The sequence below is a fragment of the Dipodomys ordii genome, unplaced genomic scaffold (assembly GCF_000151885.1).
Source record: "Dipodomys ordii isolate 6190 unplaced genomic scaffold, Dord_2.0 Scaffold45, whole genome shotgun sequence".
Taxonomy (NCBI): domain Eukaryota; kingdom Metazoa; phylum Chordata; class Mammalia; order Rodentia; family Heteromyidae; genus Dipodomys; species Dipodomys ordii.
This window is the reverse complement of record NW_012267261.1, coordinates 2,233,098-2,254,731: the sequence shown is the minus strand read 5'-3', so window position 1 is coordinate 2,254,731 and position 21,634 is coordinate 2,233,098. Positions and strand designations below refer to the sequence as shown.

The following is a 21,634-nucleotide window of genomic DNA, read 5'->3' as shown; positions in this document are numbered from 1 at the left end:
CTACCCAATCCTCCCCCCCCCACCAAAGTTGTAAAGTTCGTTTTCGACATGACAACTTGTACTTCTCATTGTTGCAACGGGTCCACTTGTATCCTTATTTAAACGACTTGTTTCTCCCCTTCCCCTCCACAAATTATACCAACATCAAATACAGGAGGTGAATATAAAGAAGGAATTATTTTCATTGAGCCTGTTGATGTTTGAGTAGAAGTCTGGAACTTACTCATTTTAGAATTGTTTGTTCTCCTCAGTGTCCAAAATCTCATCAGAAGAGAAAAAAATGATATCAGTATTTTCCTTTTGAAGAGCCCAGTGGTCTTGATCTGTCTAGTCTTTTAGAATCAGGCTTTCTCTTTGTTAGATACATCCCACAAACTGCTATAAATGTCATAGTCAAATTATTTCAGCTCTCTATCAGTCCTATTAAAAAGAGAAGGGACTTTTTGGAAACTTGTTTTTGTTTTGTGCTATGCACATTTTGAGTTCAAGAACATTGCTGTATAGAGATTGGGAAAAAATGGAAAGGAATAAAAAAAGAAAGGAGGGCAAAGAGAAATGGTGGGGGGGGGAGATGGTAGCAGACTTGTGCTGTCCTATTTTTATGTCGTAAAGTGAAAACATCAAATCTGACCCACTATTCTCCTGCCCGCCACAAAAATCAGTTAAACACCTAGTCATAGTGTGTGTAAGATCTTGCTTAGTCCTTTGTTATATTATCTTTCATAGTTTTCTATTTTAGTTAGGATGACATTCTAATTCTTTGCCATAGCTTGTAAGTGATCTGCCCTCCCTTTTCTCAAATCTCCCTCCATAGTTTCTACTCTGCTTTTAAAACCTTCCAAGGCTTTTTCCAAACGGAATTTTCATGGACTTTATTTTGCCTGAAATGCTCTTTCTCCTCTTAAGTTTATGACTGGTTTATCAAGTTTTGATTCTAAGCTCTAAAACAGCAGAGAGATCTTCCTAGACTAACATATTCAAAGGAATCTTCCTTTGCTGCCCAAACTAAAAGTTACGTTTCTTCATTTATTCTTTCATAGCACTTGGCAAAATCAGAAATTAGTTTCACTGATTACTATTTGAGATTTTTCTACTCTGATGGTAATCTAGGAAGCAGGCCTTTGTTGTGACCAAATAATTTATCTCAGGGTCTAGAATAGAGTTTATGCAAAATAGATGTTCACTGAATATGTGAATATGTAAAGAGTTTGAATATGGCTGGGTTACTGGACTTGTATGTGTTCTTCAATAAAATAATAAGTTAAAATATATGCAAATTAAGTTCACCTGGAAAAAAAAACCTGACTTACTGACTGATCTGAGGAGTCACACTGGAATGATTGTAGCTTAATTCTGGAGGTCTTCTTTTTAAATATTGTTCTGTTTTGTGCTAGACACTGAACCTAGGGCCTTGTGCATGCTCAGTACATGTAGCCCATCTCCATTCTGAACTCCATGGCTATCCTGGTGCAGCATGTACAATCTCTTCTGTGGTCACTGGATGGCTCCTGAAAATATTTGAGTAGCGAATGTGTGTTTGGATATGCCTGCTCTATTCCCTCTGTGGTTCACAACACTATTGTTTATCAATGTTAGCAAGGTATTAATTTAGTCAGTATTCGTTTCTTTTTCCATGCAGCAAGACTGCGACATACAGTTGTACATCTGGGCTGCCTTCAATCTTGATAGCCTGACTGAGGCAGCACAGAGCCTCACGAAGGTATTTCTTAGCCATATTTCTCGCATCTCCATGGGCTGTGCCTCCCTGAAACATCTGATCGAATCTTCATGTCAAATCATTCCACCTTGCTTGACAGTTTTACAATTAATTCTGTACTGAATTGTATCACTCTCATATTTGAGTCACTTTTTCCTGTGGGTTTGTTTTAGTTATGTAAGAAGGGAACTCCAGTTAGGTGCCTTCAACTTCATTTTGCTTTTGGCATGTGTCAGTGAAGTAATGGGTAATTCCACCATTTGTTGAGCCCTAGTACACCCATGGCCTTATGATGATCTTTATTTGATAATATATTACAACGTATATACGGGTACACATGGGATTATCTCATCAAGGTCAGGTGGGTGAATTTAGTTTCTCAAGGAAATACAAATATATCAGTCTTCCAGTCCAAATAATTATCTAATTTTAGAGACTAATTAAAAAGCCAGAGCCAGCTCTGTCTTATGGCTCAATGGGAGGTCACAGAATCTCCTTTATATTTATATGGGAAGTTTAGTATTATGTTGCGTACTGAATTGTCAAGAAGGAAAGCCCCAAATCAGCAGAAAGCCAATGTGCTCAAATTTTAGACAGGAAACTAGTTTCATCAACATTAGATTTTGAACACCACCACATCATCTTGGTCTGTGATAACCAGTTCCTTTAACTTTCATTGTAAATGATGTCTTCAAAGATTTATTTTTATTAGATTTATAGCCTTCAGTGTTGTATGGTTTATGAGGCACATTGTCATTCCATACGCTTTTAGTCTATTTGAATTTAAAAGGTTCTAACATTTTTTTCCTGTTTTCCAAGACTTAATTTATATGTAAACTAGGTAGAAAAAAAGGTAAATCAGTTACATATCAATAAGAAGTGATAACAGACATCAGGTTTCTCTGAATTAGTGGAAGAGCTTCAGCCAAGGCAGACAATCAGGAAAATGAACATAAAGATAAAACTGTTTCATCAACTTCAATGTCTGGTGTTACAGAATCAAAATATGTCTGTGCTAATCTGTTCTACTCTTTTCTTCCAGTTTGACTATTACCTGGCAACAGTTTTTACCACCCAGAAGTATAGACATACATATCTATCCTCACAAATTATCTGCTCCTAGCAACCATACTTTCTACACCTCACTAATGGGGGTAAATTCATATCTTTGAGGTACATAGGTCATTTATAAATTGTATATTATTGTTATTTATGAGTGCTTTAGTATTTCTAAAGTGCAGTCACATATAATGCATAATTATATATTTTAAAATCTTATTTAGTTGATGGTGATAAGAAGTTTTATGAGCCTTTTGTGTTTCAAAGAGAATTAAAGCACAAATATTTAGGTTTTTTTCCCCCAGATTTACTTGGCCAAAATGTGTACACACTCACACAAAATTGAGAACACAGTCTTTTTATTTTCTGCACCCATACATTTGTTACTATGCAGGTATCCAAATAATATTTGGATGTACCTGGTACATAGGATTAAGGATAATGGATAATGGGAAAGCTGGCTTCAGGCAATGTTTAATAGAAAGGAGGTCCATTGTTAAGGACATGAAGATTAAATGGGAACATAACGTAATTGCTATTAAATGAAATTAATGTTACTTGATTGTGAATTGAGTAATGTGTATTATCTAGGATGAGAACTGGTTCTTTCTATGTCACCAGACTGCAATGACTGAGGACTTAAAAATCCACTTATTTTAAAATCATGAGTTCTTAAGATAGGAAGACTAACTGAATATTATATGTACCCTGAAATTTTATCATTACTTTCTCAATAGCAGTGGGTTTTCATGTTTAAAGTATAGATTTAAAATATAGATCAAATGTATTTTGTGTTTAGCCATGAAAAAAATTACTAAGGTGAATATTTGTTTCGTTTTGTTTTTCTGATAGGAGGTAAATGGATCTTTCCGTAGACTATCCCCATGAATGTCTAAATGTTTTTTTTTAATGAAAGCATAAATTCAAAAACATTGGAGGCGACTGGTGGCTCATTCTTGTAATAGTAGTCACTCAGGAGGTTGAGACTTGAGGATCACAAAGCCAGTTAGGGCAAAAAAAAGTCCCTGAAACGTTTGTCTCCTATTAACCACCAAAATACAAGAAGTAGAGATGTCTCAAATGATAGAATACTGGTTTTGAGAAAAACAACTAAGGAGCAGTGTCCACACTCTGAGTTCAAGACCCAGTATATTGGCATGAGCATGTATATACACACACACACACACACACACACACACACTGATGTTATAAATTAAGCTAATTCAATTCTATTTTGTTTAAAATACCTCATTTTTTTTGTAAATAATGGTGCTAAGCGGTTTTAGGAAATATCTGATAGTGATTACATTTTTAAAAATCCTTCCATTTGCATTAATGAGAATTACATGAATTGGGCATCTTTTATCATTGGACTAATTTACAAGTAGGGGTAAATAACATTTTTTTTCTGTCAAGACCAATTTGGGTATTTATCACATTATTTGTAGGCCATATAAAATTATCAATACAGGCAGATGGCCACAGACAGGGAATGAGACTCATAGAAGCATATGTGTTACACTAAATGAGTTCATTGGCCTTACATGACCCTTAGGCCAAATATTCCACACTTCTGATCCAAATTTATCATTTAAAACATCAGCAGTATGTTTGTACTATTTTCAGGAATAATGGAAAAATGAACAAAAAGAACAGCAATATGCACTTGCTTGTAATACAATATGTGCTTGTAAATAAGACAAAAATTACAGAAAATGTGAACTGGAACTGAATAATCCTGGTAGTTTGTAGCTTTGATTAGTCATAAAGCCAACATAAGTTTTAGATTCAATTTCCTAGAAGACATAGATGTCTTAGAAAAGTGAAGGAAGCATGGCCTTGTTTGTGATCATTTGGGTAAATGCCCCAAAATGGGATTGCTCTATGTGTAGTCTTTTGAGGAACCTCCATACTGCTTTCCAAAGTGCTTGAACAAGTTTACACTCCCACTAACAATGTAGTAGGGTTCCATTTTGGCCACATCCCCTCCAGCATCTGTTGTTATTAGATTTCTTTATTATAGCCATTCTGGGGTGAGGTAGAATCTCAATGTTGTTTTGATTTGCATTTCTTACTAAAGCTACCAGCACAACTATGTTTATTGCAGCATTATTCTCCATAGCTAAGATATGGAACCAACCCAGATGCCCCTCAGTAGATGAATGGATCAAGAAAATGTGGTATATATACACAATGGAATTCTATGCCTCCATCAGGAAGAATGGCACCACCCTATTTGTTAGGAAATGGAAATACTTAGAAAAAATTATACTAAGTGAAGTAATCCAGACCCAAAGAAATATGGGTCCCATGGTTTCCATTATTTGCAATAACTAGTGTACTTCTAGGATAATCTTACCAGACAAGTAGAAAAGGTCAAAAACTATGCACATATGACCATATCAGATGGTGCTAAGCAAAATGAACCCCAAGATAGAAACATAAGAGGTTTTATCTTTGTTGCTGTTGTTTTTAATATGCTTATAATGTACCATGTGATTTCTTTTGTTTCTTTTATATGTTCTTCCCCCATGATACAACCCTTGTTTTCACTGTATTTTATTTCAGTAGCCTGCATCTTGTATATACATTTTTCTAATTTGGGGAGGAGAAGGGAAATAACAAAAGACTGAAACAAGGATACAGGCTGAAGCATTGTAACAATGAGATGTACAAGACACTATGTTAAAAGTTAACTTTACAACTTTGGGGGGATGGGGGAAGGAAGGAGTTGGGTAGGAAGTAAGGGAAGGGATGGTTAGGGAAAAACAAAGGAGGGGGTAACAATGCTCAAGAGGAAATGTACTCATTACCTTACTCATGTAACTGTAACCCCTCTGTAGAGTATCTTTACAATAAAAAAAGATAATAAAAAAGAAAAGTGAAAGAAGCAAATAACTTGAAACATAATACAAAAAAGATGTTTTATTTCAAAAACACATATTAACCTCCTGGTACTAAAGTATGGAGGTGGAATACTATATAGTAGAAATCACACATATGTATGTACTGGTGCAAATAAAATGTGATAGTATGTGAGTATGTGTGAGTGTTGTGTGTGTGTGTGTGTGTGTGTGTGTGTGTGTATGTGTGTAGTGAATCTGCACTGGCTCTTGGCCTTACCACTTTCAAGCCATGTGACCTTGGATTGCTCAAGTTTACAGGGCAGTATCTTCATTCTCTCTTTTTCTTTGTCTTCATAGCTTAACCAGTTGGAAAAGGCAGTGGAAGCCGCCCATACATTTTTCATGGCTAACCCTGAACACATGGAAATTCAGCAGAACATTGAGAATTACCGAACAATGGCTGGAGTGGAAGAATTCCAGTTGGTAGATCGAGAAGCCAAACCACACCTTGTGAGTTCTGGGACGCTTACCCCTGCCACGTGGAACTGAATGCTCAATGTTTTATCTGATCCAAAGCATATTCCTATGAGTGGGTATTTCAAATCGATTCTCAATTTCCAGTAATGATTAAACCTTCAGAGATTTCAAATGAACTATTGTAATTATCAGGGTTAAAAAATATGAAAGAATGGTGATTGCTTTTAAATTAAAGTTTTTAAAAAACTGAAATCAATGGATCTGGGAAGGTGGCTCAGTGGTTGAGCACTTGCCTTGCATGCCGGAGGCCCTGGGTTGGATTCCTCAGCACCACATAAACAAAAAGCAAAAATTCGGAAGTGGCGCTATGGCTCAAGTGGTAGAGTGCTAGCCTTGAGCTGAAGAGCTGAGGGACAGCGCCCAGGCCCAGAGTTCAGGCCCCACGACCTGACCCCCCCACCAAAAAAGAATGCACTCCTTTGGGCTGGGAAGGTGGCTCAGTGGTAGAGTGCTTGCCTTGCATGCATGAGGCCCTCAGCACCACATAAACAGAAAAAGACGGAAGTGGTGCTGTGGCTCAAGCGGTAGAGCGCTAACCTTGAGCTGAAGAGCTGAGGGTCAGCACCCAGGCCCAGAGTTCAGGCCTCATGACCAGACCCCCCAAAAAAAATTTTAAAAAACCTGAAATCAAAGTTTTAAAAATGGAGAAGAAATGTACTCATTACCTTACCCATGTAACTGCAACCCCCCTGTACAGCCTCCTTACAATAAAATAAACATTTTTTTAAAAAGAAATGGAATTAACTTGGAAAATTCACAACAGCCTAGACTATAATGATATCTATAACCCCAACACTTCCCCCAAACAACCAAGAAACAGAAAAGAAAAGGAAAAGAAAGAGATAGAAAACGATTTTAGTTGGAATTTGGTAATTCCTCGAAGTAGGTGTCATTTCCATACAGATCTGCTCTTTTGCACTTGTCTATGGGCCTACCTAGTAGCAAGAAGATTAGAATATACAGTTTCTGTGTCTGTGGGAGGAAAATGAAATCATAGGTGCCATTGCAGTTCATGGGTTCAGTACGGCCCCTCTCACGTGCAGTTAGGCAAGCCCTGGGGAATTCCAATTTGTGGCCCCATGCAAAACTTCATCATTCTGTAGCAGAGGATTTACACATCCCAGCTTCCTAAGTGATCCCAAAGCTGCCTATGGCTGCTCTTTACAAATACTTTCTTTTCTGTTTCTTTGAAGGAGAGCTACAGTGCAGGAGTGAAACATTACGAGGCTGATGACTTTGAAGTGGCTATCAAGTACTTTGAACAGGCATTAAGAGAATATTTCAGTGAAGATGTGGAATGTCGAACTCTCTGTGAGGGACCTCAGAGATTTGAGGAGTATGACTACTTACGGTATAAAGCTGGTCTGTATGAAGCCATTGCAGGTAAAGCTTATTTTTCCTCACTGTGTATGTTCCTATTAACAAGTCTGTGCACCTGTGTCGCAAAAAAATATTCTTCCAATAGAGGAATGCATATAAACATGTGAAAGACTTTGGTATGCTTATCCCATTCTATTTCTTGATAAATTTGGGTAATATTGATGACCATATTCAAAAATTGTCAAATTCATTCAGAGGCATTGATATGTCTATTTATAATAGTTTTATTTTTATAAGACAAGGAAATTACTATAAGCATTGCTTTACAACATTTTTTGTTTTATTGTATTTTATGCATCACAAAATATGGACTTCTCGTGTAAGTAGATGGAAATTTACCTTGTTTTATGTAATGACTATATTGTGAGTACATCATAATTTATTCTGATAATCTAGTCTTTTTTGTTGTTGTTTTGTCAGTCCTGGGCACTGTCCAGCGCCTCTTTGTACTCAAGACTAGCTCTCTACCACCTGACCCACAGTGTGACTTCTGGCTTTTTCTGAATAATTTATTGGAGATAACATTCTTATAGACTTTCCTGTCTGGGCTTGCTTGGAACCTTGATTCTAATGGCTCAGCTAGGAGTAGCTAGGATTACAGGTCTGAGCCACCAGCATCCAGCTTGATCAGTCTTTTATGGATAATTATTCACTTTATTGCAATTTTTCATTATTGTGAACAATATAGTAGCAAACACATTGGGCTAGTCTTCTACAATTGTGTAGAAGAGTGGTTTACTAAGTATACAAATTGTATTTTAAAACAGTAGGTAATATACATTATATAGTATTAGAGGGATTAGGGTTTTTGTCATTTATGGAAGGAAGTGAGTTCTCTGCTGTATGCCATATACAAAAAAATCTGCTTGCATTAACAATGGAGGTGCGAAGAGTAAAAAAGAAAATTAGGAAGATATTTGTATAATATTAGGAGAGGAAAGTGTCTTCTAGACATAGCAAAGAACTGAAGAGAAAGGCTTTATATGAGACACATATATATTAACTTATATGATAAACTAAACTGATTTACAAAAGACACATGAAAAATATTGAAAATGTTTTGCATACTTAATACTTTTCATGTAAGAGGAGCTTGTTAATAATCATTAACTAAATATAATCATTAACTAAAATGTATTTTAGTTATTAGTAGTAATAATTGCCTGTATGGAACAATTAGAAGAAACAAAGCATTTTACATATTTGTATTTCTTTTAACACTCTAAGCAACTTTGTAGATAGATACTTTGGTATCTACCTTTCTTATTGGCTTTTTCTATGTCTGCTCCAGTGAATGAAAAGGAAGCTTTATTGAATCTGCTGGGCTACAAGGCTGGGGTAGGAGTTTCCCTGTCTGTGAAGGAGGAGTCCCTAGAAGGATCTTGTTTGACCTTCCTGGCAGAGAGTTTGTTGGTGTGGGCACAATATTTGCTCAGTTGACAGCCTGGAACTTCAGGAGAGCAGCAGTTGTGTTTCTGGGCGAGCTTGTGATGACACCTGATAGGTCAAACCAAAATGCAGGATGTGCTGCACTGGTTGCTGTAGTCATGATGAGTGAATCTATCTCCTAAATCTTTGCCTACAAATACCAAAGGATGCTGGTCAGCTGGGGATGCCCTCCTTAACTTAGGGTTTGGCTTTCACGTTTTTGATGGTGTCACAGGGCTCAGCCTATTAGGAAGGATTTTGTCTATCAGGGTTTTCCCACAGATGTATATCTCTGTGTCCTTAAAGTTCTCTACTGGAAAGATAACAGAGGGAATTTATTCAATCAATATGTTGTTCCTGGATATACATATACTAAAAATAATATTCAATGGAAATGCAAATTATTGGAGTCAGTTTTTCCCTGTTTCCAATATTTTTTGGGGGGGTCCGGTCATGGGCCTGAACTCTGGGCCTGGGCGCTGTCCCTCAGCTCTTGAGCTCAAGGCTAGCACTCTACCACTTGAGCCACAGCACCACTTCCGGCTTTTTTCTTTTTGCTTATGTGGTGCTGAGGAATCGAACCCAGGGCCTCTTGCATGCAAGGCAAGCGCTCTACCACTGAGCCACCTTCCCAGCCCTCCAATATTTTTGACAAACCTTAATATAAATGTTTTAATAAAAAATGTGAACCAAGAGATACCTCTAAGGACAAGGACTAGACAGCAATGGCATGGAGTAAGTTATTAGCACCTTCTTTACATTTCTACTTCCATACTTTAATAGTTATTCTTCATCTAGTTTGAAGTCCCAAGTTCACATCTACTTCTGCTTTAAGCTTCCTGCTTATAATGACATCAAACATCTCAGAGATGCCTAATTTTAGTAATGATGTTATGTCAACCCATCCAACAATAAAATAATAAAACAGTGCAAGGATCAGATGAGAACTATAAAGTAAATAACACACACTTGTCCAAAAGGGCTAAACAAAGCTTTAAGAAAAATTAAAGTCAACACATGTCAAGAAAATCAGGATATTTCTCAACAGCTCGCAACTACTAACACCAATGTTCCTTACATCAACTTTCTCAGCCAAGACATGTTACTGGAGTCAACTTACTTTCTCAATTTCTTCCATTTTCTAGTTCCCTAAAACAAACTTATACAGTAAGCTCTAATCCAATCCAAGGAAATTATCTTTCAGTCTTCTTAAGTTTCTAATCCCATCTGATTTGTTGTTAACAAACTAAACACTACTACCTCCTAACCCCAATTTAGAATTCCAGGCTCTCATCTTTTGTCCTAGAAACTTGCTGAACTACTGTGATCACCCCATTTCTACTCATAGTATAGAATCTATGTTTGATTCTTATCACAGACAGAGCTAAAACTCTATACTCACAGAGCCACATTACTACTTTCCCTCCTAGGTTAGATTCCTCTTAGGAAAAACCCAAATCATTGCAAGATCTCATTCTCTCCCCCTTTCTTTCTCTTTGATGCATATCTTCTTTCCTTAATTTAATTCCTTGGAGATGCCACACTCTTCTCCTTGCAAACCTAAACATCTTTTTGTGTAGCATATGGCTACAATACTGTCTCTCAGTGCTCAGTCCTCAGTGCCTAAACTCAGTGACCAAAAGATTCTCTGTATTTAATCATTTGGAAATGGTCTGGCCTCTTCTTTCATAGTTTACTATGTTGTCATTTGGGGGGAACATAGGCTCTTCCTTCAGTGTCACATTACCCCTACATACTGTCTCCATGAATGTCTATGGTACAATTCTGGCAAGTGATCCAGATCCATTGTAGGAAACTAACTGGATGTTTTCCACAAATGATGGTCAAGGTCATGGTAGCACATTGGGTTGCTAGAAAGCTTAGAAATATTCTAGGTTTATTGTTATCAGTAATATCATCATTATTTTCTTGGAGGTATTAGAGTTTGAACTCAGGGTCTTGCATTTGTTAGACAAGTGCTCTACCACTTGTGTTATACCTCCAAAGTAGGTTTCTTTCTTTCTTCCTTCCTTCTTTCCTTCTTTCCTTCCATCTTCTTTCTTTTTTCTTTCTCTCTCTCTCTCTCTATTTCTTTGTGTGTATATGAGAGTGCACATGTGCACACGTGTGTGTGTGTATGTGTGTGTGTGTGTGTGTGTTGGTTCTAGAGTTGAACTCAAGGCTAGCACTCCACCACTTACCACTTAGCCCATTTCCACTTCTGGCCTTTTTGTTTTAGTAGTAGTTTTATTGGACATAAGAGTCTTGTGGACTTTCCTGACTGGGCTGGAGAAACTACAATCCTTTCCTCAGTAGCTAGGATTACAGGAGTGAGCCACTGGCACTTGGCTAGGTTCTTTAATTTTTTTAACACACCGCTACCATCTCCATTGCCATCATCACAGCTTTCAATGAAAGAGAAAATTGCTTTTTAAAAAAGTCATAATTGCTAAGTCCAAAACAAATATTACCAATCAAAGAAATATGTAAAGCTTCTTGGAAATCTGAAATGTCTCCAACTTGTAATAGGAAGGAAATTAAAAAAAAAATCTTCCCACAGAAGTGTCTTGGATCTCAAACTGATTAAAAGTGTATTAAGTCGGGTGTCAGTGGCTCATACCTACAATCCAGGCTACTCAGGAGGTTGAGATCTGAAGATCATAGTTCAAAGCCAGCCCGGGCAGAAAAGTCCATGAGACTCTATCTCCAGTAAACCACCAGAAAACTGGAAGTGATGCTGTGGCTCAGTGGTAGAGCACTTGCCTTGAGATGAAGAGCTGAGGGACAACGCCCAGGCCCAGAGTTCAAGCCCCATGACCGACAAAAAAAAGTGTATTAATTGCCCAATGACATTTGAGCTGAAAAGCAGGCAAGGAATACAACTAATAAAAAGTTTGCCATATCTCACTATGCAAATTCTTACATGGTTCAAAATGTTCTAAATTAGGAGAACAGCATTTAAGATACAGAATGCATGAGAAAGATATAATACTTAAAAATTAGAGTTAAAAGTGACTTTAAATGTTGCTGAAAACTACAAAATGCTGCTGAATGTGGCTCTTTATTAGCCGATGAAGCGCTGAAAGATATTATTTTGTCCCTCTTAATCTGTTGCTATTTATAGTCTGCTTTGAATTTTTTTTCCCCCTCAGATTTAGACAAATTGATAGGTATATAGTCCACCTTTCCCTTTGGCTTGGCATTTGGGATCAAATGGAATGTGTCTTAGAAGATAAAGAGGAATATAAATAGTTATGTAGCACAAAACAATTTGAGATTGTTTGTTGATTCCTTATGAAATGTAATGAGGGTTTAATTACAAAATGTTAATCAAATAATAGAGATCATGCTTCCCCTTGCATCTCCCACATGGACTTACAAAGTGCCAGGTTTTGGATTCTGTTAGCTGTGGCTAAGTAAGATTGATTAGCTTGGCCTCATGAATCTGGATCGTTACCTCTGTTCCCCCCTCCCTCCCCACCCCACACATACACACACCAGAAAATACACCTTTTCTTCCTGTTGGGTCCTAAAATTGCTCTGCAACATCATGCAGATCCAAGCAGAGCTCTGACTGCACAGAGAACCTCTTGAAAGAAGGCAGTGGTGGTAAATTAAATTGTACAACCATGGAGTCAGCAATTTTTTTCAGCCTTCTCAAGGGAATCTACTTGGCCCTAGCATGAATGAACCATTCTCTCCCTAAAAGAGACTCCCTCCATGTTCATTGTAAAAATCAATATTGAGCAAAAGGGAGGAGCTGTTTTCTTCCCTGAGACATTAGCCACTTGTGTTTCCTTAGCACATGCTTTGATGAGATGGAGTCTAGACAGAGCTAAAAGGACATGAAAATCTTTCCACTTCACAGCCTTCTCCCTGTCTGCAAGTGAGAAGAACGAGAGCCATGAAAAAGAAGAGCCAGGAGAAAAAAGAGACATACATGCTTATTCAAATTCTTTAACTTTCATCCATCCTTTCCTTACTTTATCAGTCCTGTTCAAGAATAAATTGTCTCCAATACTAGAGTATGCAGTGATTGGGTATTGGACTGATTTGTAAACTGGACAGAGTAGGTTGTCAAGAAACAATTATTTAAAAGGAAAGATTCCTATTTAGGAAACACTAGTTAGAAATGCTTGACCAGGAAAAGGAACATTTGAGGTTTCAGTTTTGCACCTCTGCCTGACCGTTCCATGTAAATAGGGATTCCATTCTCTGAACAGTTTCTTCACGTTCTCATCTGAACCCTACAATTCTCAAGTCAGGCTTGCTCAGTTCCTCTACTGTAACCAACAAGTGATGAGATAAGGAAGTCCATGTTCAGCTGGGTGCAGGTGTGGTGGTATGTCAGACGGGGTAGGAAAAGGGTAATCAGGAGAGGGACAGGGACAGAGAGAAAAGACCAAGAGCAAAAGCCTGTGGGATTTACTGCTACTCCAGTAATCACAGGTCGGGGCACAGTGCCAAGTCAGTGTGAGGTTTTCAGGTAGAGATTGATGATAATGAGGTGGGGTTTTTTGTTTTTGTTTTTGGTTTGTTTGTTTTTGAGTGTGGTACAGTGGCAGTTGTATTCCTGAACAGCCTGGGGGCTCACCCCTGCTCTTATCTTCCAGATCACTACATGCAGGTGTTGGTGTGTCAGCATGAATGTGTGAGGGAACTTGCCACTCGCCCTGGCCGCCTCTCGCCAATTGAGAACTTTCTTCCCCTGCATTATGATTACCTACAGTTCGCCTACTACAGAGGTAAACAGTGTGTCATCCGCAATGACCCGTGAGGGCTGCTTTTCATCATTGTTTACAGCCCACGTTTGTCATTCAGTCCCCTGCTTTTTCTTTCCTTTACCACCAAGGTAATATAGTTGTATGCAATTCATTTTCTCATTTTTTTTTTACATTTCAACCCACGGTAGCTCTAGACGAGAAAAGCAGAAGGCAACACCACAAATGGGCAAACTACAGAGTTTATTACCACAATAAATATTCTGCAAATGATACTAGAGACACACCATATGGCTTGTAAAATTAACTTTTGAACTTAGTTTGATGGGAATAATTCACTTTGGTGAAAGTCCCAATGTATAAGCCTTCTTTTTCCTGTTTCCGCCAAGTGGTTTCTTATTTATACACACAAAATATTACAGTATATATACATAACAGTTACACATAGAAATATATTTCCTCTTCTTTTACATAAAAATCAACACACTGTTTATACTACCCTCTCCTCTCTGTGCTGTTTCTTCACTTGATACATGACAATTTTTTTAAAGTAGGTTAGACCTATGAAATTACTGTTTTCTTAGGTAAAAATGAACCTTAACAATTTTATGCAGTTCAACTTAGTATTAAGAGATCATTATCATCCACTTTTCTTCACATCTGTCTTATTGTTCTAATTTATATGTGTACTCTTGTCAATGAGCAGTTTAATTGCTGATTATCTTGGCTTCTGCAATGAACATTCAAAATGAATAACATTTTATATGTATGTCATTGCATATCTGCACACAAATATCCATAGTATAAATTTCTGGGAGTGAAATTGCTGGGTTTGGTGATTTACTGAGAGATGTTGCCAAATTTTTGTCCATATGGTTTACATTTTCTGTGGCTAAACTTCAGAAATATTATGAAATGTTTAAAGAATCTTCAAACCATGGGGTAAAAATTCATATCTCACTATAGATTTATCTTCTTGAGAAATAATGAGGATCATATCTCCTGCTTGAAAGCAATTAATAGAATTCTGGTTGTTGAGATTAATTTTGTCACATTGTCCTATGTCTTTATTGTGTACACAAGTGCTTTTCTGAAAGTCACTTAATTCCTGGGTCTGTGCTTTTCTCATTGTTTCTCACTGACACCAGCCAGCATCTGCGTCCTATACAGAGGTCAATAGGAAATAAACCACTTCCCTTTTTAAGTAAGAATAAGAAAGATGTATTAGCCAACATATGAAAGCTACTTCGGCAAGTCCTTTCCTTTTCCAAAGGTAAACATTATTCATTCTCCTGGCAGTGAAGGCAATTATATATCATGTGCTTGTCATGAGCAGTGAATGCAAAGAAGTTGAGAGTGGGTTGTTAGTATTCTTATGAAAAGTCAGAGTCATCTCTCTCTCTCTCTGTCTCTCTCTCATACACACACACAAAAAAAAATTGGAAAAATAATTTTAAAGAATTCTGGGTGCTGGGAAGGTGGCTCAGTGGTAAAGCGCTTGCCTTGCATGCATGAGGCATGCAAGGCAACACCACATAAGCAGAAAAAGCCAGAAGTAGCACTGTGGCTCAAGTGGTAGAGCACCAGCCTTGAGCCAAAGAGCTCAGGGACAGTGCCCAGGCCCACAGTTCAGGCCCCACGCCCAACCAAAAAAAAAAAGAAAAAAATCTGTGTCATGACCTATTTGAAAAATACAACTTTTTATAATTCTGTTCATAACAGCTAGATATACATAAATATTCATTTTGTAGTAGCTAAATAATTCTGTAACAAAACTGAAGCTATAGAGATAGCCTAGTTGAAACTGGATTGCTTCTTTTGGTAGTTGGCTATTATGGTTGAATGGTGAGGGATTGGAACTCTATTTGGGGAACTCTGAAAAAAACTTGCCATGAAAGTACTACTTCACAGCAAACTTTACAGCAAGAGAAAACAGGATTTTTAAATCACTTTCATTATTGGTGTAAAATAGTACCTTATTGTATTACAAGGTCAAGGTCAGGATATTTTCTTAATCCAAAGTTAGTAGGGGGGAAATAAGCAGAATTAACTCATACAGGTCTCTGTATTGATTTAAAAAAAAAACACCAACAAGCATTTTCAGGCAGAATGGCTGATGATTTACACCAAACATCCCACACCAACACTGACAAAATGTCCTCCTTTGTGAACACCTGAAATCAGTTTCCGCCTTCTTTCAGGAAGTGTTTCTGCTCACTTTGGTCACCCTCAGCTTATGTTCCCACTGTTTTGTTTTCATGATTACTACTCACATTAATAGATAAGGTGTCATCTCTGGGTAGACCTAATCTGAAACTATTGGTGCAACTCCTTGGCCTTCCAGTTGGTGAATACGTGAAGGCCTTGGAGTGTGCCAAGGCCTATCTTCTGTTCCACCCGGACGATGAGGATGTGCTCGATAATGTGGACTACTATGAGAGTCTGCTGGATGAGAACATCGACCCGGCATCCATCGAAGCCAGAGAGGTGAGATGAATGTTCTGAGAGTCAGGTCCATTCTGCTCTGCACACTAGGAAGAACTGATTTAAAAAACAAATTCATATGCATATATGTTACATATGTATATACCTGTGAGACTCTTACCTTAATAAACTACCCAAAAAGCCTTTAGTGGTGCTATGGCTTAAGAGGTGGCCTTGAGTATAAAAGGCTCAGGGACAGCACCCAGGTTCTGAGTTCAAGCCCCAGCAGGGCTTTGAAGTCAGGGCCTTGGCGCTGTCACTGAAGTCTTTCACTTTTACCACTTGAGTCACATTGCTTCCAGCATTTTGTTGGAGGTGGTGGTGGTGGTGGTTAATTGGAGAAAAGAGTCTCACAGCTTTCCTGCTTCACCTGACTTGGAACCACAGTCCACAGATCTCAGCCTCCTGTGTAGGTAGAATTACAGTGCTCAGAAAACAAAAAGCTGAATAAGGATACAGGTTGACCAGTTGTAAGGTGTGGAGGGAAGGGATGGTAAGAGAAAAACAAAGGAGGAGGTAATAATGCTCAATAGGAAATGTACTCATTACCTTACTTACATAACTGTAACCCCTCTGTACGGTATCTTTACAACAAAAAATATACTAAAAATATATTGAACAATTAATAAAGATTCCAGAACTTAATTCTTTCAAATTGTATTTATTCTCTGCTATCTTGTGGAAAGGTGTTAATACAGGGACATTTTTCAGTTCATTAGTCAATATCTAGTGAAAAATATTTTCATTTGAACACTTATGTTTCATAGCTGCAAGATACAAATGTCTAAGCTGTAAGCTATAAATTTTCTTTCTTTGTCTCTCAAGGATTTGGTGATGTTTGTGAAACGTCATAAATTGGAATCTGAACTGATAAAGTCAGCTGCAGAGGGTCTGGGATTTTTATATACAGAACCAGTAAGTGCAAAGTGGGAAAGGGAAGTTATTTTTATTTTATTTAGTAAAACAACTTCTCAGAGAAATTCTCATTTTTTTTTAAATTTGGTATCCCCATTTAACCCTCCTTAACTTAAAAATCAATGTGGGAGGAGTCTTAATACCTGTACATTATATCTCCATACCAATGAGATCCAAAATAAATATATTTGGTAGATGTCTTTTGCATATAATTACATTTGCAACCCTATTTGGGATACAGTCTTTCATATTTTCCCTTTACATCTTTTCTTCATGTGTGTGTGTCAGTACTAAGGCTTGAACTCAGGACCTGACCTTAGCCTTTTCACTCAAAGCTGGTGCCTTATCATGTGAGCTATAGCTCCATTTCTGGCTTTTTTTTTTTGCTAATTAATTAGAAATATAAGGTATTAAGGACTTTTCTGCCTGAGCTGGCTTCAAACTGAGATCCTTAGGTCCCAACCTGCTGAATAGCTAGGATTACAGACAAGAGCCAACACTTAATGAATTTTTACACTTTATATGGATACACGGATGACAAAACTAACTACAACTCATCATGTGCTGTCTCTTCTCTTCTCATGTTCTCTCCCAGATATTGTTCATATTAAGACATTGCATCTGCAGATGGCGCAATGGTATAGATAGATTTTTGTTCTCATTTTTATTTAAGAAGCACTGTAACATATATGTATATACAAATATTTAAATTATTTTAGCTACATGTGTAGATCCCATGTGCAATAATTAACTCTTCACCTATTGCTGGAAGTCTGAATTATTTCTCTTTTCAACCATATGCAAAGCCTTAAACATTTTCCTCTCTATTGAACTATAAAGTTAATATAACTTCCCAGGACTGGGATTACTGTGCTATCAAAGGATATGAGGTTTAAAGTTCTTGGAGTAAATTGCTGTTCTGAGATAATTGTTTTGATATTTTTGCCATTCCTAGGAATAAATAATAGTAGTACCAGTTTTCCACTAACTTGTCAGCAGCAAGAAATCACATGTACTATTCATACATTACATAGAAATCTTTGTCATTTTAACTTGAACAATTTTATGACAATAGAATATTCCTTTACCTATAGCATTAACTATTTCCCCTTTAAACGACCTTGACATATGTGTTGTCCATTTAACCATCACTTACTGAATCTCTTCCTCATATACTATCCATGATATATTGAATATTGAATATATATTTATGAAATCACTTTTTATGGTATAGTCGACCTTCACCACAATTTTTCTACTATCTTTATGACATGCTTATACTGGCACATTTTAGACAATTAGATTATTATAAGATAATATTCTTAATGTAACATCTCCAATCTATTTATCTTGGTTTTTTATTGGCTTATCTCAGTTATACAGGATGGTGGATTTCATTGTCACACTCCCTGTACCATTCCCTCTAAGAAATGGCATCTCTGACAGGTTTTATTGTTCAATTTAAATAGTTGCAAATCGTTTAATTCAATGTCATTTAACCTTCTTTATCTTTTCTCCAAATACACCTTCTCCCCCTCCTCCCCTTATACCCACAGTGTTCACACCTCTAATATATTTACCCCTCCATTCCATTTTTTTTCAATCAGTTGTATCGAATTATATTTGAATATTTTTTTTTACCACCAGATTCCCAGTAGGCTTTGGGAACTGAAGGGCAGATGCCAAGGCTAATTGCAAGCTACTTTTAAATTCATTTTGTACTTCTCAGAATTGCATTATTCTTTTAAAAGTCTTTCTTTTCATCATTTTGTAAATAAAATATATATTTTTACATAAGATGCATATTTCCAAGTATTTTAGGTCTCTTGATTCTTTTAAATGCATTTTTATTTTTATAAGTGATATTTTAATGATAAAGTTGCATTTTTCTTAACTAAAAACAGAATTATTGGATCAGCTATGGAGGACGACAGGATGAGAATCGGTGAGTGCCCTATCACATATTTTTTTCATTTTAATAAGAAGAAATGATTGTGAACTGGATGATGGTATACAGAACTTGGATTTCTTCAGTTGGGGGATAAACATAATTAAGAAATTTGAGCTCCAAATTAAAATTTCTCATTCCTAGTCCCAATTCGTCCAATTATTTTATATTATTTTAATGATCTTTCTTCCTGGGTATCATTTTTTCTCAAATGAAAGAGTCTGATCATCTTTTCTATGAATGTCATCCTTCTGTGACCCCTGAACCAGAAGAACTTGGATGCTATTTTTGATACATTAATAGAAAACAATGTATAGATTTTGTTTCTTTCTGGTGGTGAATTCCTTTATTATATTGATTTGAAATTCAGTGAGTTCAGGTAGACTTTCTGCAAGCTAAAATGTTAGGAATCATTAGCTGAATAAAAAATGAAAAGAACTCATTTTTAACATGATCAAGTAAACTTACACCATTTTAATGACACCTACTTACAGCATATTTGAAATCGAATGGTCCATTTTATCCATTTTCAACCTGGAAAACAGGATCTGTCAAAGAAAGGGACTTGCTTAAAGTTTCATCACAAGGAGTACAGATACATGAATGACTTACACTCATGAACTCCTCCAGTTGCTTTTAAAGATTCAACCCTTGTGTGACAAGAGATTATTACAAGGTCTAAGAACATATATGTGTAATTTGTTCTTATCCAATGTGTGTGTGTATATACACATACATATATTGAAAGACATCCAACTCTCGCTTGCATGCTTGAAAAATAAGACACAATCTGTGTGCCTTATCTTCTACATGTAGACACACATTCAATTATTGTTATTAGTTAATGAACATCCCATATTCAAGGTACAGTTACAAAGATGTACATGATCACTTTTCCCTGCTCCATTAGGAAGATATTTTAATATGAAGGGAGTTAAGTCATAGATATAATGAACTGTAATAAGCATGGAAAAGCTGATCTAGACCAGTGAAATGGAGCATATTCATTGAGGAAACAGCACTACATGGAGGAAAGGATACTCAGTTTGATTTACAAAGGCAGGTGCACTGTGTACAACAGAAATATACAACACAGACAGAATCCTAGACTGATCAGTTGTAGTATTCTTGGCCTTTGATCATGTCAACTCTTTTGAATGGACAGGATTCCTTCAGGAGTGAACATAGAGGAGGCAGAAGTGCATGGTTTGTCAATGAGGAAAAAGTCACCAAATATAGTTCGAGACCTGAGAGAGGGTAAGTACCTGTATAAGCTTACTCCCACAAGAATGGGAAAGGGTGACATGGGTTTCCTGGGTTCTCTGTTAGATTAGTGCAGAACCCATTTTCTCTAAAAAAAAAATTAAGAATACTACCATACCACTGCAGTTGATCAAAGTGAAAGCAAGCTTTTAAAACAAAAATATCCTGTTGCTATGTCATCACCAACATGTATTCACATTCAATCCTTCTTCTGTTTTCCACAAGAATTCTGTGGATTGCTCGGTCATCCCCAGCCTTGTGGATACTGTGAGGGTGGAAAAAGGATTACTTATACACAGTGTGGATAATGACAGGATACAGATTGATGTGCTATATAGAGTGAGGCAGAGTTTAATGGCAGACCCAAGGAAAGAGCTGAATATCCTCCATCTTCTGTTTATAATGGGTCAGAGAATACATGGTAGCTTGAGGCACTTTTGTTTGTTTGTTTGTTTTCATTTGTGCCAGTCCTGGGGCTTGAACTCAGGGCCCTAAAGCTATCTCTGGGGTCTTGTTTTTGTTTGGTTTGGTTTGTTTCATTCAAGTTTAGTGCTCTAACACTTGAGCCATAGCTCCATCTCTGGCTTTTTGTTGTTGTTGTTGGTTAATTAGACTTTCCTTTTCAGGCTGGCTACAAACCACAGTCCTCAGATCTCAGCCTCCTGAGTTTACAAGGGTGAGCCAGTTTGGTTATGGATCAGAGGTCCCATTCCAAGGGGAAGGTAATAGGATTTCAGGAAGCAGTAAAGATGGAGACACTAAAGAGCAGACACTCATTCTGTATGTGGACAGTGTCACCATGTACTGTCAAATATTCAGAATCCTATGCCTTTACTCAACCACAAGATAAGGTGTTTTTTAAAATTGTATTGTTTCCTGACATCAGGCTTTCTTTACACATTCCATCCGCTCATGCTTCCTGCACCCAGTTTAACTCCCATGGGCTCTGGGGTCCCCACACATCCTGAGTTGAAAACTGGAGATTGAATGAGGTCATAAGACTAACTTCTGTCACATTGTCAATCAGTGCTAGATGATATGGGAAAGACTGCATGTTCAGGGAAGTAGTTTGCATGGAATATTAGATTCATTCTCCAAAGAATATATATCTGAGCAGGGCTTTATTTTTACTTTTTAGTATTTTTAGCCTGATGGAGATTGAACACAGGACCTTTACATGCTAGGCGAGTGCTCTACCACTGAGCTACATCTCTACCTGAAAGGTAGACTTTGGATTTAAGTGACAGGGACATGAAAGCAGTCACTCCAGTGGATAAAAAAGAATGGGGGAAAAAAGAGAAAAAAAAAGAATGGGGCACCTCAAAAAAAAACTGAA

General features: G+C 37.1%; 1 protein-coding gene across 1 annotated transcript in view; it reads left to right on the top strand.

The window, feature by feature from the left end:
* Nucleotides 1-21,634, top strand: part of P3h2 (prolyl 3-hydroxylase 2) — a 167,251-nt gene that overhangs the window by 119,030 nt on the left and 26,587 nt on the right. Inside the window, exons 2-8 of the mRNA XM_013019291.1 lie at nt 5,980-6,132; nt 7,353-7,542; nt 13,581-13,712; nt 16,033-16,175; nt 16,998-17,087; nt 18,992-19,032; nt 20,201-20,292. Of these exons, the coding sequence (XP_012874745.1) occupies nt 5,980-6,132; nt 7,353-7,542; nt 13,581-13,712; nt 16,033-16,175; nt 16,998-17,087; nt 18,992-19,032; nt 20,201-20,292 (841 nt within the window). The remainder of the gene's footprint in view (nt 1-5,979; nt 6,133-7,352; nt 7,543-13,580; nt 13,713-16,032; nt 16,176-16,997; nt 17,088-18,991; nt 19,033-20,200; nt 20,293-21,634) is intronic.